Raw genomic sequence first — 12,368 nt, 5'->3', positions numbered from 1 at the left:
AAGTTAGAACTATCACTGAAGGCATAATCCTCTGCCCAAGAGGCTTTCTTACTCCACAACAGGACATCAGCTTTCGTTCTTGGAAACTCATGCTGGTTGGTACTCATTTCCTTTTTCCTTCTAGATGTTTACAAACATCGATAGGTTGTTCCACTGTTTTTCTGAGAAGTAAAGTTAAACTCTCTAATTCCCCAATTTCTCTTGGGTGAGAGTACTTTCCTGCAAAATGGGAGCTAAATCGAGGAGGGTGCCAGCAAGGGCTCCCACCCTGTGATTCCCACATAGGGGGAACTCCCCAGAGGCCAAGGGCTGTGGTCTGTGGTGAGGATGGTCACTGCCCTGTTCTGATGGTTGGAGCACAGCGACTTTGTGGCATGAGAGCACTGTCAGGCTGGGGCACCGAGCTGCACCTGAGATGCAGGATTTAGCCTTGACTGTGACCAACGCTTTAGCTAAGGTTTTAAAACAATCTGGTTTGCAGCCTGTGAAAGCCCAGAGGAGTGCGAGAGACACTGTAAAAAAAACAACTCAGCAAGCAGTACTGCCAACTAACTCTGGTTTCCTTCAGTCCTTGCTGGAATATCATTGCTGAATGTGCCATGGAGAGTCATTTCTTTGGAACACTACTGAGATGACCAAGTATTTGCTGCAGAGTGCCAACAGGCTCATGGAGCCCCAAAGCCACCTCAGCCTGCCTCCTTGTCCCACCATTAGAATGTCATGATAGCTTGAAAGGGCTAAGAAAGCCCCAGAGACTCCAGCTTTAAAGTGCCTGTGAAAGAGGGACCAAGATAATTTTGATCAATTCAGCAAATTTCGGCAACTGCTGGGTGTGTGCAGTTCCAAAGGCCAGGAAGGTTTCCTCTAGGAGGGAGAGCAAGGGCTCTGATAGCACTTGTGTAAAGCCACTGGATTTGCATTCACTTGGGTATTCATACGCAAGGCAGGAGAACAAGCTGAAGACAATTAAAACCACGAAAGACAGTCTATGCATAGGTGTTTATGATGCCTCTGAATGAGCTGTCATCTTTCCTGTTTCAGACACAGTGCTAAATAGATTACTTGAAATGTAGCTTTCAATCCTCAGTGCTACCAGGGTTGTTAACACAGGCTGAGCGACACTTGCACTGAGGAGTACAGACATGACAAGGCAATTTCAGAAATACGTATGCACAACCTCCACCCACATTTTTTTTAGGGTTTTAGAAACAAAACCAGCACAACATCCGGAGTTGGGAAGTAAAGAAATGGAGATGGGTGGTTCTGGTTCAAACGCATGTACCCAAAATGTGAGAATTATGGGAGCACATGAGTTTGGAACATTTTAGCTCAGCATTCTGGCATTTTTGCAGAAGCAAAGCAGCAAATGGCAAAACCTTTTCTGGAGGGAGCAGAGAGGGAGCCTGCAGGGCAGAATAGCCCAGGCTGTCCGCACTCAACAGAGCTGCTCTGATACACAGCAATGCCTGCTCTTCCAGGAAGGCAGCTGTGGTCTGATGACCATGTGTTCTTGTTCTGTGGCTCCCCACTGAAACACAGGTGGGCTTGTTGGTGGGCTGTCCCAGACCTGCAGCTGACTACCTCTGCAGTCACTGGCTGGCAGCTTTTGCTACAGGTAGGATTGCAGGGATGGGGCAGCCCTGGCTGCAGGCTGCAGTGCCCTCCTCCTTGCCTGTCTGCTTCGGCTGCAGCTTCAGCTGTGGGACCGCAAAGCAATGGGGGTCTGGGGACACTGCTCCTGACACATCTCCACAGCAGCATGGACTTCTGGACATGCGGAGGCACTTGCTCAAGTGTTGTGCAGCTCAGACAGCCCCCCTGAGCCTATTTCACCTTTCCTGTGGGATTGGGAGAGCTGGATCCCAGCTTCCCAGCCACTGCTGCCTTCCATCTGCACTGCAGGAAGCCAAGGCCCCCACTCATGAGGGAAGGATCCAGTGCTGGATCTGTTGCCCACAAGGAAGCTGCTCTGAAGCCAAATCTGAGATTTCCTTGACTCCAGAGTCTCTGTGGGCCCCCACCTATATGGTTGGACACCAGAGCTGAGAGTAGAGTGATTGTTTTTCTGGGGATCTTTTAAGCAAGCACCTAGATATAGCAGGACACTGCAGATCCACTGGAGCAAACAATCTTCTCCACTTTCCCCCAGCTTTATCAGGACTCGAGCATCCCAAGGTATTGCTTCACTCCTCTGCAGGGCTTAGGCATGGCTGATGCTGAACTTGGTGCAGGGCCACTTGGGCTCCCAGGCACTGCTAGGTCTCAAACTCACACTCTAAATCAGAGGGAACTGCTCAGAGGCAGCACAAACTTTCTTTGCGCAGCTCCATTCATGTTTCTGGACAATTAAGGAGAGTTAAGCTTATTTGCTGGGCCTCTTATTGGGTCAGCATGCCCTGGTGAGTGACAGCTGCTGAAAGTGTGGTGAGAGTTTCCACACACTCAAGAGCCAATGGAAAATGTGGAAGCTCAGTAAGGTTCTGTGACTTCTGGTTTGCTCTCAAGACACCAGAGTGTGTTCCTGACTGAATTCACCAGCTACCAGCAACTCAATTTTTTAAGAACAAGGGTGCCCAGCATGGGACATCCTCAGGACAGGTTGCCTGCCCGCCTGCTGTACTCCCCCTTTCATTTGGTTTATGTTTATAGGAAATATCCCCGCCTAGATGGAAAGCCACATGAAAGAACTTTACTCTTGCTTCCCCTGCTTGCAGAGTACATTCTTGTCAGGACATGTGCCTTGTGACAGGTTGAGAGAGCACATTTTGAGGAAGGGAAACTTTCTGACAACTCATCCCTCAAAGACAGACAGACAATGACACTCCCAATGGGCTCGATCCTCACCAGGAGGAGGCAGCACCTGACTTCAGTCACGATGTGCTAATTTACAACAGAAAAAAATCTGGCTAAAAGAGCAATGGAAAAAGCAGTGCTGGACTGCCCCCCAAAAGGATGCAAAGCCTGTCACCCAAAATAACCCAGGAGATGGTCCCTGCTGCAGATAACTGACATTTAGCAGCTCCGTGTGTCACAAGCAAATGTCACAAGGAGACCAACTGAAGGGGGAGGTGCTGGTGTGGCAAGAGACAGGCAATCCTCTTCCAGGGGGAAGCCTGGATGGCTGAGGGGGTCCTCTCCAAGTGCCTTCTTTGGACTATAGGTTTCAGTGTGTGCAGAAAGGGATGTTCCCTGAGCAGTTCTCCATTTTTCCCTCTTACGCTTCATGCAGCTTCCCCTGGCTTTAAAGCCAGAAGATGAAAATGAAGAGAAATGGAGAAATGGAAAGGACATATTTTCTCTCCAATTCTTTATGCAGGCCACCTGTCCCACATCCCTTCCCATTGCTTCTTTAGAAGTAAGAGATTTCAGCCACATCATATACTGCTAACAAGGGAGGGAGCCAGCTCTGTAAACCTTCCACTCAAGGCTGAACAGAGAGGTGAGAGCTTTTACTGACAAAAGATTGAGTAAAGACAAGCAACGTTTACCCAATTCGTTGATATTGTTGGAAGAATCACATACCAGGACTTCCACAGCTGAAGCTATGAAAGACATAAACACATCTACTTCAAAGGCCCTTACTCAAAACTGAACTGGGATGCAATAAATCAGCCCCCACATTCACACCAAAAAAAAAAAAAAAAAAAAAAAGAAAAAGAAAAAGAAGAAAGAAAGAAAGAAAGGAAGGAAGGGGAAAGTCAGATTAGTCACAAAGAAGTTTCCCCGCCTGTTTCTCTCTGCACTTAAAGCAGCTTCCTGAAGGCACTGTCTTCACTTCATCTCTGTCCCTGGGACAGGAGCACATAGCTGATTTGCCCCCTACTCTTCCAGACTCCTGCTGTGCTCTTAGCCCCTTCCCCAGCAGTTGCTGGCAGTGCAGCTGAGATGGAAGGACAGATAAATGTAGAGCTGAGAAACCAAAACCAGATGGATCAGGAAAGGAAGCCTGCAGAGAATGAGGGGAAGAGCTGGCAAAGAGGGCAGGTTAGGAACACGCTGCACCTTGTGTCTGCGACTGCTCAGTGGATTTTACTGCTTGGCTGCTTGATTTACCTTGCTATAGGTTCTCTGCAACCCTCAACGGTAAGAGCTCATGTTCAGCCCATTGTCTGCTGGCCTGTAAAGCTTTGTATGGATTTTATTTAATGCTTCTTTTTTTTCTTTCTTTTTTTTTTTTCTTTAAGAAAACAAAACCCCAAACCATTTAGGTTTATCCTTATTTAACCCACAAGTTTTTAACCCTTTCCTTAATGATTTCAGCTCTTTCTTTTACATTCCCTGTCCTCAGAACAACATCCAATATTGCCCAGTGCAGGCTTGGTGAAGGTGTCTGGAAGGGGGATTGTTCCAGGAATGCTCTTTGCTCTGACCCCTGGGGGAGGGAAGTCTGCCTCCCTCTTGCTCCTGCCACTGCTTGCAGTGGCTATTGTGTATTTCTATTTAATTATGGAAATCTGGGTGGGTGGTTCACTTTCAACAAGTGCATGGGGAAGAATCAGGATTTTATGACCAGGTTGCTCATAAACATACCCTGAATTTTTTAAATATACTATATGTACAGGCAGGATACTTGAAACTTGAAATGCTTTAGCAAAAACTGCAGCAAATACATTTGCTTTTTTTCATGTGTTTGCAGGCTGCTGGATTGACAAAAACCATTCACTCCTATTTCAGTGCCACTTATGCACTAGCTACTTCTACATTTTCTCCAGGAGTTATATACTTCTTTAAAGCTTGTCCTTTGTCTTACCAGAGTTTGTTCTTTCCTCCCACTTAGAGTTGAAGTGCTTGCAGAAAAGCAAGCCAAACATGTAACTGTGCAAGGGAGGGATAGCCTCATGCTCTGGGTCCTCTGCTGTTTAATGAAAACCCCTGTGTTCTGCACAAGATTCACTGACCTGAAACTCATAGTGGTTATTAATCTACAGAATGATGACCCTGATAACCCTGAAAGATAGCACTTTTCTTTCAGCTTAGTCCTCCTTCTACTACTTTGGAAGACAGAAGCTGTACTGGAAGCCAATGGAGAAGGGCAAGCTATCAGACTGCTCAAGGTGCAGAAACCTCTCCTGGTGTGTCAATCCTCATCCTGCTGTATCTCTCTTTTCTGTAAAACTTAACTCAAATCTTCCTTTGAGAGGAAGATGGCAGGGGCTGGCATTGCTGCCTGTAAGCATTACAAATCCAAGAGAGCGGCAGCTGAGGAGGAGACATGCCTGAAGTTTCTCTTCCTCCACACAACCAACCAAAAGAGGGTGCTTGAGGAGCACTGACTGCAGCACACGAAAAGTCCAGCCCTGGGACTGTTTATAGTTCCTGGACTCTGTAATAGTAAACACTTGCTACCTGCGGGCTCAGAACTGGTTCCTATTATTTTAAGCAGATGACCATGGTGTCCTGTTTTGACTGCACTGTGCTGTGCAGGAGCAGTCTCGCAGGCTGTACACAGCGGGATTTCATTATACTGCAATTCCTGGCCTCAGTAGGACAACCATGAACCAACCATATGCATGTCTGTAGGAACAGGCAGCAGTACTAATCTGACTTGACTCTCATGGCAATTTAGGGTGATAGACTTTATGGAAGTAGGGGCACAGTAACATTAGAGCAGCAGGTTGGGAGCCCAGACCATGCTTAACAAAAAGGGACAGTGATTTGGATTGTGTCATGATGCTGCCTGGTGAGCAAGCCTCAGCTGGGATTTCCAAATAAGCAAGTTTAAAAAAAGGTAGTGATAGTCTGCTCTTGCGTCTGCAAGGCTTTGTGAGTTCTCATCTGTGCTGAAGTTACCTTTACTTCTTCTTGCCACACCAGCAGAGACCAGGCATGGCAAGCCACTCACAGGTGCGATCAGGGGAGGGAAATCTCCCCCAGTGACAAATGCATGGGAGGTAAAAGCCTTGAGCAGCTGTTGGGACTTCAAAAACTTCTAATGACCTGTTGCAGGTGGTTTTGCGTGAACAGGGCAGGAAAAGGTGCAGGAGGAGTAACCGTGTAGAGGTTTGGTGTAGATAAGAAAGATATGCCCATAATCCTAATATCTCATGGTGTGAAAAAGGTACAACCCACTTCCAGTGCAGTCATCTGCAATCCGTGTGACTGACAGGGCATCATGCACCATCTCAATGGACCTTTCAGTCAGCACATGCTGCTACAGTCTCCCAAGATCCATGCTCTGTGCAGTACAAACCTATTCCTGAAATGGGTGGCAAAGCTCTAAATACAGTGTCTAAGATAGGAGAAAGTCTCAGGTTTGTGTATCTGTGTAACTCTGTGTGTAAATGATACGGGGAAATCTGAAGCTGTCAGAAAGGCGCACCTCTGTGCCCTCAACCCTCGTGGCATCCTTTCCTGCATACCATAAGAAGACAGAACAGGGAAAGAGAGGCAACTAACCTTATTGGTAGTTCACAGATGTCCTTCCAGTCCTACAGGTATGTTCTCTTCTTAGCAGAATTTACCAGTAGACAATTACAAAGTGCTTTGAGCTCTCACAGTAACTGGCAGTTACCTACATTATTGACAATGGGGCTGATATTCTTAAAATTACTACAAGTTGGTCACCCAGCCTGCCTGTGTTTAATATACCCTGTCTATCAGTGGCCAGATTGGACAGGTTGTGGTGGGTATTGTTTGACCTCAGAAGCTCAGCAGTCCGGTCTGTGCTTGGCTGTTGTCTTCCTGGGAAGCTACCTGGAGATCCCAGCTGCCTGAGCCAGAGTTAAATGCTCATGCACTTAGGTGACTAGAAAAAGAGTAAGTGTAAGACTCAAGCTGCTGAGGCAATAAATAGGACCAGTAATGCTGAGGAGACAGTTCCACCAAAGCCAGGTGCAGTAAAAACTTGCATTTGGTAGCTGAATCCAGCCTCGCTAGTGGAGCAAGCCGCAGAGCACCAGTTGTGGGAACACTAGAGGGTGCCAGAGCAGATCTTTTCCACCTCCAGCGTCCAGCATCCACCTCACCCTCCGACGCAAGGCAGCCCGACTCCAAACTCATCTCCTGCTGCTTGCATTTACCGGGGCACAGCACTGAACCTTCAGGGCTGCATGACAGTGCTCACTCTCTATCTATTCCAACACTTTTCCAGTACTCAGAGTGAAAGGACTGCTCTGCTCCTGTAACACACGAGGCCAAATACATGAAAGTCAGCCCAACACACATCTTACTAGCTCACATTCTCACTTAGGAAACATATGACATAGGTAAAGAGAACACAGAGCAGCAAAGCCTAAATCTTTCACTCTTTAATCAGGCAAAATGCTGAAGACTTGTGGTTGTGAAGAGACTGCAGACTTGGGTCTCCTGTGGTTAAGATAAGAGATGGGTTTGAGATGCAAGTTCAGATTTAAGAAATCTAATTCAGAAGCTTGGTGTTTTGAGTATCTGATCAGGAAGATATGCACTTCTGTATTTGCATTCACATTTTCTGTTATACTTATAAAATGCAAATCAATTTTAAATGCCTTAGTGCACTTCTAAGGGATCCACTAAGAGACACACACGCAGTGACAGCCTGTTCCAAAGTACAGGATCCATGAAGCCAGACGCACCTCTTGGTGCCCTGCTGGAGGAGGGTGAGGCAACAGGGGCACATCTAGGTCCCAGCTCTGTAAACAGGCACCCCTGGCTGTATGTCAGACTCAAGGGGCTCATTCAGAAGAGGATTTGCACAACAAGGTCCTTCCTTGCTATTTGGTCTGGATCGATGTAGTTCACTGGGATGTTTTTTCAAACAGGAGCAACACTACCTGATGTGTTCTGGAGGGCTCAGCACTGGCTGTAAGTTGGCTGCCTATGAACCCCTCTAAAATCGTGCTTTATAATGATGGTATAAGAACAAGTACAAAGCAGGTGCCAGGAGAGGCTGCACACAGAGGCATGGCTCTGGTCAGGAAACAAAAGTGGCAGCAGCAAGGGGCCGCTCGCATGGTGCGCTAATAGGAATTCCTCTTCTTTCTTTTCAGCCTTGGAGTAGCCTTCACTTGGAAAAACTGCCGTGGACCCATATCCGGTACACAGGTGGGTGGCTTTCACGGCAGGGTCACCCATGAGGGCTCCCAGAGCACTTCCTGTGAAAGGTTCCCCAGTACCTGCGGCGGCTCCTGGCCTCCCACTCTGCCCCACACTGACTTGCGGTCCCCAGGCACCACTGGTGGCCCCTCAAATGCTGGAGGCTGTTAAGTGCTTTTCATCACACCAGAGGCTGTTTCTTCTGATGGAGGAAGGCGTCAGGAGAGCTGTCTCAGGAGAGAGGGGCTAAACGTGACCTGGTGCTGCAAGGTGCCAAAACCAAACAAAAGGGTTTTCCCAGAGTAGAAGAAAAGACTGAAAATCCATGTGGATTTCTGCAGTCCTTACCTACCTACTGAAACAAGCTTTACTCTGGGAAAGAATAAGAACAGTAGTTTTGAGAATTTTCTGAGAACACCCAGAGTGCTTTTGGGGTATTTCTGACACAAATCAATGACTTCCTGGTTTATGAAAGTTGTAAATGGTTCCCTGGGAAGAGTGAGCGAGCATACACATGGTAGCAGAAACAGCAGTGCTCTGTGTGCGACTGCATGGGACACTCTGTCTGATGACACACCTCTACGATAGAAGCAGATACTAGAGTTTTTAAATTGTACTAAAAAAATGTTGATATTGTTAGTATTGGAAGGTACCAGCGGGTCTAACCTAATAGAAACCGAGGTTCTTAGAGAAATTTGCTCTCAGCTCAGAGGGGCTGTGCTGCTCATCAGGAAACCTTTTGGGTCCTCTGGCCCCTGGGGTTTCAGCTGAAAGCCCAGGAGCACAGCAGGGAAACATTTCCAGCATAGCCCTGGGAACTGTTACTGATTGTTCCAAGAGAAAACCTTCCATGCAAAGTTTGTTTTAATTTCTCCTGACTCTGCTCTGTATCCATTTGTTTCTTCCATTTCTGTCTCTACACTTCTCTTTTACCCTGTCTTCCATTAAGAAAAAACAAAGCAACCAAACCCAGAGAAATGTTTGTTGTGTTATGTTACTGGCATCTCCACAGAAAGCACTCTTTCTCATCCTTCCAGTTCTGAACACTTGCCACTCTTCTTATTTACTGTTTATTTACTTATTTACTTTCTTTATTTTCAGTTCTTTTTAGGAGTCTGTGCTTCCTAAACTCACAGAGATGCTTTACTTACATTTTAATTAAGATATAGAGTAAATAAACATGCATTAATAGAAACTTGGAGGAATAATTTGTATAAACTGGAGCTGTAGTCTGAAGAGTCCAGCTTGCTCAGGAGTGGGGATCTGGAAATTTCCACTGTAGATGATGCCTGTTTAGAGCAGATGATACTTCAGCTTTGGTCTGCCCTATTCTCTAGTTCATTCTCTTCCTTTTCTATATTTTTCCACCCTTCCTGCAGTCAGTCTGTATAAAACAACCTATTTCCAAGAAGGCATTTGTCATCATGGGACCGTCTTTACTTTCTTATGTTCCAGGAGAAAGCATCAAAGGAGTAGCCATGAATTTCACTCCTTATGCAGGCACTATTCAGATCAAAAATGGTTCCATCATGATCAGCTGTGATGGCCTCTACTTAGTGTCCTTGAAGGGCTTTATCTTTTTTGCTGACTTGGAAGAGGGGGACTTGTGGAAGCTAACACTGCAGAAGACAAACAAGGAAACCAGCAGGCCCCTCTGGGAGCAAACAGTACAGGAAAGGGACAATGAAATAAATCTCACCATGGTGCTCTTCTTGTTTGAGAAGGATTACATCACCCTGTGGACCAATTCCAGTGCCAACATTACGGGTTTGTCATTTAGCCTTGTGTTACAAAGTCCCTTCAATTGCTCTCATCTTCAGTCATAGAAGATGAGAAGATATGAAATGTAACATGTAAAGTACAGCGTTTCCTACCAATCTATTTGCCTGTGGGAGGTTTGCTCTCACTGGCTCTACTTGTACAGGCAGACAGCTCTAGCCTCCCTCCTTACGGCTGCAGAAAGCCTCAGCTGGAGTGCAGATAAATCACAGTGCGAACGGGGTTTATACAGTGCATGCTGTGCTCGTCTCTTTGGAGCAATGTGCAGCTGTTTTGCTACCCAGGATGGATCTTTCTAGCTCTGGAGAAACGACTATGCAGAGCCCTTGAGGAGAACAGAAATGAAAGCTGAAGAAAGTCACCTAAGCTTAGCTCATATTCAGAGAAACCCCATGTTTCTGTTTACCTGACAGTATCTGTATATAGTACAAAAGCACTGTACATTTGCTAAAATAAAAGGCTGGTAAATCAGGAAGATACCTCAAGTGTCTTGAAGCCATTTGGAGAAGGAAGAGAACAGATCTGCTCAACAGCTCTTTGCCTGGCAAGGCAGGAGACAGGCAAGAGGCAGCAAGGGACTTCCTTTGCAGTCATCCAGATAAATCCTCTCTGACAGGTAAAGGCTATGAATGGAAGGTGTTATTTTGAAATGAGCTGACAGGACTGCACTGGACAGCAGAAATGCAGTTTCTGCAGTGACTATAAGGCTTTTAGCAGCAGCTTTTGAGTGGAGGCCCACTGGCTGTTCCAGCTATGCAGACTACTGAAACCTGAGACAAGGGAATTCTGGTGGGACATTTATGTCTTGAAACCAGCTCTCAGAGTTGTTAAGTTGAAGAAGAATCTCCTTTGAGCACGCACACACACACGGACTGGCTTGATCCAAAAGTGATCCAGGCACATAAAAACTTGGAAAAACATGACAACTCCAGATTTGATGAGTTCTCTCTAATGAGCCAAGTGAAACCTGCACCTCTGCTCACCCTTTCCTTCGGGAGGGCTCAGATGGCTCCTGGGAGCTTCACAGTAGGCCTTGTCATATAAGTATACACCACAGAAAGATTCACAGGCACAACCTCCATGATGTACCTGTGCATCCACATGCACCCTGCCTTAGCTTCTGTGGAAGTCAGACTGCTGTCACTGATCCTGCGCTGCACAGCTCTTGTTAGTGCTTGTGGCTGCTGAGGACAAATCCTGCTCTGCCCTGTGCTGCAGCCAGCACATGAGCTGAGCACTGCCAGTGACTTCTATTTTTTGGTTGAAGTGGGGCAGATTTCAAGTTGACTACCTGGCTCCCACTGAGCTCCAGCAACATTTCAGCATCTCGCTGCTGGCTGGACAATCCAAAGTATTTTAGAATCATAGAATCACAGAATAGTTAGGGTTGGAAAGGACCTTAAGATCATCGACTTCCAGCCCCCCTGCCATGGGCAGGGACACCTCACACTAAACCATGCCACCCAAGGCCTAGTCCAACCTGGTCCAACCTGGTAAAGCAAGTTACATTTTTACTACAAGTAATTGAAGATTCCTGACTGAACAAGTGTTTCTGATATCAAACCTGGTGAGGGCTGGAGAAGACCAATACAACAGTGCATACTGAAATTTGGGCAAAAAGAAGTGGTGCTCACTGTGAAGGGCAGCTGAAAATGTGGTAATCCTCAGTGATGTTCTGTTGTTACTGGAAAGTTAAAGTTTTCATCTGCCATTGGCTTTCCTGTAAATATGAAAAAAAAGTAAAAAAAGTCAGCAGACATTTGACAACAAAATCTCTGTAGCTGGTTGCTGTTTTTCTCTGCTTTTTCATAGCCTTCGTTGTCCCTCCAGCATTACCAGGCAGAGGCAGCAATCCAGTGAGGAGAGCAGCAGTCTGTGGGGAGGAGTACCCCACAGACCTTTGGTGAATGCATCAGCCTTCTTTATCCTCGTGCTTTTCTGTACTCACTACAGATGTGAGTTAATGAGACTGGCAAAATTGTATCACAGACTCTGTAGCTGTAATAGTGCTGGCTTTGGTTTCTTGCCCTGGGCCTTCTTCAGTCTCACGTGCTACAAAGCAGATTTAACTGTCCAACTTTCACTTTCTTTCAAGCATTAGTTTATATGTCATAGAATCATAGAATCATAGAATCGTTAGGGTTGGAAAGGACCTTAAGATCATCTAGTTCCAACCCCCCTGCCATGGGCAGGGACACCTCACACTAAACCATATCACCCAAGGCCTCGTCCAACCTGGCCTTGAGCACTGCCAGGGATGGAGCATTCACAACCTGCCTGGGCAACCTATTCCAGTGCCTCACCACCTTAACAGGAAAGAATTTCCTCCTTATATCCAACCTAAACTTCCCCTGTTTAAGTTTTAACCCGTTACCCCTTGTCCTGTCACTACAGTCCCTAATGAAGAGTCCCTCCCCAGCATCCTTGCAGGCCCCCTTCAGATACTGGAAGGCTGCTATGAGGTCTCCGAGCAACCTTCTCTTCTCCAGCCTGAACAGCCCCAACTTCCTCAGCCTGTTCTTATGCCTATAGTGTAAATACATTTTTTACATTATAAATACTTTTTACAAAAGGAC

The 12,368-nt window shown here is 46.5% G+C and overlaps 1 protein-coding gene across 1 annotated transcript in view; it reads left to right on the top strand.

Moving 5' to 3' along the window:
• TNFSF4 (TNF superfamily member 4) overlaps positions 1–10,271 on the top strand; it is a 48,150-nt gene extending 37,879 nt beyond the window's left edge. Inside the window, exons 4-6 of the mRNA XM_062616185.1 lie at positions 3,832–4,083; positions 7,968–8,022; positions 9,469–10,271. Coding sequence (XP_062472169.1) covers positions 3,832–4,083; positions 7,968–8,022; positions 9,469–9,839 — 678 coding nt within the window. The 3' untranslated portion in view covers positions 9,840–10,271. The remainder of the gene's footprint in view (positions 1–3,831; positions 4,084–7,967; positions 8,023–9,468) is intronic.
• The last annotated feature ends 2,097 nt before the right edge of the window (positions 10,272–12,368 follow it).

This window comes from Pezoporus occidentalis, unplaced genomic scaffold (assembly GCF_034315485.1).
Source record: "Pezoporus occidentalis ecotype Australia unplaced genomic scaffold, CSIRO_AGI_Poc_V1 ctg189, whole genome shotgun sequence".
Taxonomy (NCBI): Eukaryota; Metazoa; Chordata; class Aves; order Psittaciformes; family Psittacidae; genus Pezoporus; species Pezoporus occidentalis.
The sequence above is the reverse complement of the archived record's forward strand: the minus strand, read 5'-3'. Positions and strand labels throughout refer to the sequence as shown.